At 40.3% G+C, this 5,077-nt stretch overlaps 1 protein-coding gene across 1 annotated transcript; it reads left to right on the top strand.

The window, feature by feature from the left end:
* The first annotated feature begins 213 nt into the window (after positions 1–213).
* LOC118115406 (dynein regulatory complex protein 10-like) lies at positions 214–2,996 on the top strand. Its single transcript, XM_035166528.2, has 5 exons — positions 214–255; positions 710–1,375; positions 1,548–1,763; positions 1,874–1,945; positions 2,401–2,996. The coding sequence occupies exons 1-5, from the start codon at positions 214–216 to the stop codon at positions 2,692–2,694; spliced, it is 1,290 nt and encodes a 429-aa protein (XP_035022419.1). The 3' UTR covers positions 2,695–2,996.
* Positions 2,997–5,077: the final 2,081 nt, after the last annotated feature.

Genomic DNA, 5,077 nt, shown 5'->3' with positions numbered 1-5,077 from the left:
CTCTGCGGCGGAACCCTACACTGTATAGGGCGGAACCAGTACGTTACTTCCTGCTTCCGCCTGCTGCTGCGCCCCTCACCCGAGTCCTGCGGAAGAGATGTTGCTGTTGTGAACGCGTCTGAGTGGAGAACCTCCCACTGCGTTGTGCTTTTGTGTTAGGAAAACTACGGGGGGGGAATCAGGACCTAGTTCTGCGGAGATCCTCCGGAGGACATGTCTGAAAACGTCTTAAGAAGACAATGCTGTAAAACCATTGTAATAGAAGTTTATTATTTATTATTTCTATTATGTTATGAATTCATTCATCCATGTAACAAAAGTACTCAAAATATGCATCTTAAATTGTTACAGCTGTATGCAGCCTGCGCCAGTGATTTGATGCTGCCACCCACATTAGTGGTATTTTAGCAACAGAGGAAAAAAATCTCAAACGGAGACGATAAACTCCATAATGTGAAATGTACCAAACCGGATTGTCATAAATTTCTTACATCACCACGCAAAATGATGTCATCCATGAAGTTCACATAGTCTTTGTGGTACCATTGATCTTTGTTTAGTCTCCTTTGAAGAGAGACTTGAGAAAATAGACACTAGTCTTTGTAGTACATTTGAACTTTCTTTAGTCTACTTTTAAAGTGCCCTATTTGAATGTCAATGGCATTTCGTAGTTTCCCTTTTGCGAGTTGTTTTCTCTCATTTTCCACAGGAACTTGGGATCTTGCCATTCAGTATGTCTGCAAAAACTGGAACAGTGTTGGCAACAACAAACGCAAAGACCCAATCGAAGGATCGGCTAAAGAACCATGACCTGTCAGAGGCAATCCCTCTCTCTGTTGAGGCTCAGCCCATCTCAAGAATACTGGAAATTCGCATCAGTCAAGTTGAGATTGCAGTAACTCTGCCTGCTATCCTTCGCTTCAACAGCGCTTCTAGAGTTGTGGACAAGAAGTTGATAAGTGTACTTCAAAAGCATCAACTGTTAGCTGAAAGACTGAAGAGAGAGACACTAGACGGTCTCGAGAAGGAGGCAGAGGGAGAAGATGGAGAAGAAAGGAAGAGAGCAAAGACACGGCTTGAGAGGGACATCAAGAACTCTGTCAGGGATCTGCTCAGGCTTCTACAGTCGCATCCAGACGCCATTTCTGGTTTGAGGGCAGAGCGAGGTGTGGAAGCGGGGGAGAGTGAGTGTAAACTAATCAGGGGGCTTAAGATGTTTCACAGCCAAATGGTCGACAAGTTGCTGACCAGTGTGCATGAGGAGCTACAGCTGGTCCTCTACAAGCCGTCGTCTTCATCCCCTGCCCACAGTCTGGTGCACAAGGCTCCAGTGGAGGAAGAGGTAGCTGCAGCCTTAAAGTCAATAGATGCAAAGGTAAGGCACCAGACCTGGATGTTGAAAAAGAAGCCTTTACTTACAAGAGTGTAGTTGACTACATTTATAATGTTCTTATGTGCAACAAGACAAGTAAAAAGACAAAGAATATTAGTTACTCATCAACCTTCTTCGTATCTGACTTTGTCCTGTACTTCTGTTTCTGTCACAGATTTCTCAGAAAAATGAGGAGATCAAAAATGTGCAGCAATCTCTGGACAACACAATAACAGCAGCACAAAAAGTGTTTATTTCACCCACATACAAGGAGTGTCAGCCACATATATCAGAGAAACAAGCCAGTATGCAGCAGGAAGTTAATCAACTGAACAATCAGCTCAACAGTTTGCTCCTTGAATACAAACAGGCAGAGAGAGCACTCCAAGAGGTAAGTTTAGTTCATCTAACGTTTCCAGAAAATGTTTCATGTTGATGTAAAATATTAAGTTTTCATTAAAAAAAACAACATCATCTACTATTGTTTTTCTTCCTTTGCAGAAAAACGAAATTCTGGAGACAGAAATCGAGTATTTGCTCGAACAGTTTGACAGTGACATGGCAGAAAAGCAGGTACAAACTCAGGCAACATAAAGTATCCAAAGGAAAAATATAAAGTGTAATTCCCCTGAAGCACGGGCAGACATGTGGATTATGTGCTTCTGGTTTATCGAAGATTTCTCCCCAAAGTCACCGGGAAAACTAACACACAAAAACATAAAGAAACCATGTAAGCTTAACATCAAATATTAGCATGCACAGCACGTGGAACAAAGTTGTAACAAAGTAAAACACACAATACAACACAAAATACCTCGTTGGCTGCATGCTACAAAGAGGGAAATAGTCACTTGAGCCTTTTACATCTCATCTTAAAAGTACGTTTGACCAACAAAAACTTTTCACATAGCATACAGGATGTCCGTGCTGCTAGCTGCTTGCTAAAAACTTATTTTCTTTGGTCAGATCTCTCATCTAACTTATTCTGTCTTTTCCGTCCTTGCACTTGCCACCATCGCGTCTCTCAGGCCGACCTGGAGCTGAATGAAATTGACTGTGAAAGGTTGGAGGAGGAGGAGAGGAAGCTGAAGGAACCCTACTCTATCCTAGAAATAGAGTACGACCAGATCCAGGAGAGGCGTCGGCTGGCAGAGGAGAAGAGACAGGAGGAGATGAAGGAGCTGGAGCTGAAGACCAAAGCTGCGATTTTCGCCCAAGCGTGGTGGAGAGGCTACAGCACCCGCAGGGACTTGAAGAACAAGGGGAAAAAAAAGAAGGGCAAAAAAGACAAAGGCAAAAAAGGCAAAGCCAAAAAGAAATGATCCACTGACTAGTTTCATCACCGACACACACTCTGCCTGAAGGGCATGAATGTATTGGATGCTTTATTTTGAAAAAGTACACCCCAGATTCAGTGAACTTGTCATTTGTAAGTTAAAGACAGGACTCGTTCAGTGGGTGCAGTTGCTGTTTTCTGTCATGGCCACATGGGGACAGTACAGACTCTACTATTCTAAATCATCAATTACCTACATTCAGATACATTCCTTTGTAAATAGCAGGAGCAAGAGACTGAACCACCAACAGTATAAGTTATTTGATAATGAAACTAGATACACAGTATTTTTCACGTTAAAGCAAAATTGAAATGCGTCGTGAACACTGTCAGAACATTTCATACTTGTATCCAGACCCATTAATTACTGCTAGGAGCTAAATGAATGTCCTAATAACTAAGTAAATTCATTAAAGTACTCTACTTAAGTGAGCTACATGTACTTTACTTGAGTGTTTCCATTTTATGCTTCTTTATCTGTTTTCTTACACTTGCGCTCCAAAACATTTCAGAGGGAAATGTCATACTGTATTTTCTACTTCACTACAATTATCTGACAGCTTTCATTTCTATTTACTTTTAACATGAAGATGCTTGCATAATGGATACAGTACAATAGGCTTTTTTAAATTCAACACATTGATAAAGATTAAACCAGTGGTTTCCAGTGGTTTCCAGTGGTTTCCAGTCTTCGGGCTTTTGCTGTGGCACAAAAAGTGTAGTGTGGAGTCAGGGTCACATTTCAGATGTGTGAGATTTGTTTACAGCTTCACCAAATAGAGCTTTTTCCCTTTAACATTTTCACGTGGTTTCATCCCTGAATATAATCCAGTGATCGAATATCTCATAATAAGATCATTTTAAAACTAAAAGAAAGATGGAGGCATTGCTTTTTTATTCATCTTATTTACTTCACTGAAAAGTTAGGAAATTTCAAAGTGAGCAAAATTTGTATTTTGGATCTCGTAATTCATCCAAATATGTTAACCCTGACCCTGAAACTCATTTCAAAGATTGATTTGTTTTATCAATGTTATTTTCTGACCTATTTACACTTTGATATCAAACTCAAAAGTCCCTTGAATTATGAAGAATAAAACTTTGAGTCAGTTCCTCACCCGTTCACGCTCCTGTATCTCTGCTTTCCGCTGCTCCTCCTCCCGGCGTTTCTTCAGCAGCTCAAAGATTGCAGCACTCCTGTCAAGTGCTCCTGCCATCACATGGCTGCACACACACACACATATACACACACACTTATACTGCACAGTAGAAAGTTATTAACATTGATCGCTCAGATTTATTTTGGCTGGTCTTCACACACTCAGAACCCCTCTGTGTATAAACTCCCCATGAAAGCTGCTGCTCACTGATGAGTTGGGAAAGACTCGTGACTCCTCGATGTTAGTGAAGATTTCCCGATGCAAAGTCTCAACGTTTTAACTCTTTCACCTCTTTTGTTGATTTAAGTGTTTTCAAACTTTCCTTTCCTCAAACCAGGGGCCTATAAAGGTCCAATCCATAGACTGTACATAAAGATGGACGACATGTCAGCACCTCAAAAGGGAAGCCAAAGCATCTTGATCGCCCCCAAGTGTTTTAGCTCGAGACGCGTTGTCCATCTATATACACAGTCTGTGGTACAATCCAACATTTAACTGCCAAAAAACTAACTCAAACATACAGCACCATAACAATTTTCAAAAAGATCTGAAAATCAGAAACCAACAGCACAGGCCTCAAAACCTTTCAAATATTTTTTTTTTTCTTTACAATTAATCAGAGTCCACAAGAACAGCAAAGATGATCTTTATATTAATTTCATCTATTTATATATATATACATATACAAACTATTATATTATATAGATTCATAATTTGGGGGTTTTTGGTTGGAGCAAAAAACTTTGATGTCATCTTTGGTTCTTGTATGAACATTTTCCAGTACTGATGTCATGACTTGAGGCCAGTGGTCCCATTGACTATCCATGCAAAACACGTATATGATATAAACTGTGATTAAAATTGAAAACCAGTGAACACATCGTATGGTCCCGACATTTGATTGATAGATAGAGAGATGTGTGATTTTTATCCTCTGTAAGCATAAAAAAATTATATCAATTAATATCACACCTTTCCACTGCTGACTGCCGGACTGAGCATGGTTACACGACGGGTTCCTCACCACGCACCAGACTGATAGACACAGGCACACGTGATGACACTTTGCAGTAAACATGTCAGAAACAAGATTGATTGTGTGAAATTGTTGAGGCTACATCATATCAGAAGATTTAGGACTAATTTATCAGAGGCTGACAAGTTGTTTACATACAGAAACATGTGGAAATAAATCCTCACCGACTCATC

The sequence above is a fragment of the Hippoglossus stenolepis genome, chromosome 9 (assembly GCF_022539355.2).
Source record: "Hippoglossus stenolepis isolate QCI-W04-F060 chromosome 9, HSTE1.2, whole genome shotgun sequence".
In the NCBI taxonomy this organism is placed as follows: Eukaryota; Metazoa; Chordata; class Actinopteri; order Pleuronectiformes; family Pleuronectidae; genus Hippoglossus; species Hippoglossus stenolepis.
Note: the sequence above shows the minus strand (reverse complement) of the source record. Positions and strands in the feature narration are given on the sequence as shown.

Coding starts and splice junctions, on each gene's coding strand:
- LOC118115406 (XM_035166528.2), top strand. CDS start 214: ATGTCTGAAAACGTCTTAAGAAGACAATGCTGTAAAACCATT. Junction 1,376..1,547: donor TAAAGTCAATAGATGCAAAG/GTAAGGCACCAG, acceptor TTTCTGTCACAG/ATTTCTCAGAAAAATGAGGA. Junction 1,946..2,400: donor GTGACATGGCAGAAAAGCAG/GTACAAACTCAG, acceptor CGCGTCTCTCAG/GCCGACCTGGAGCTGAATGA.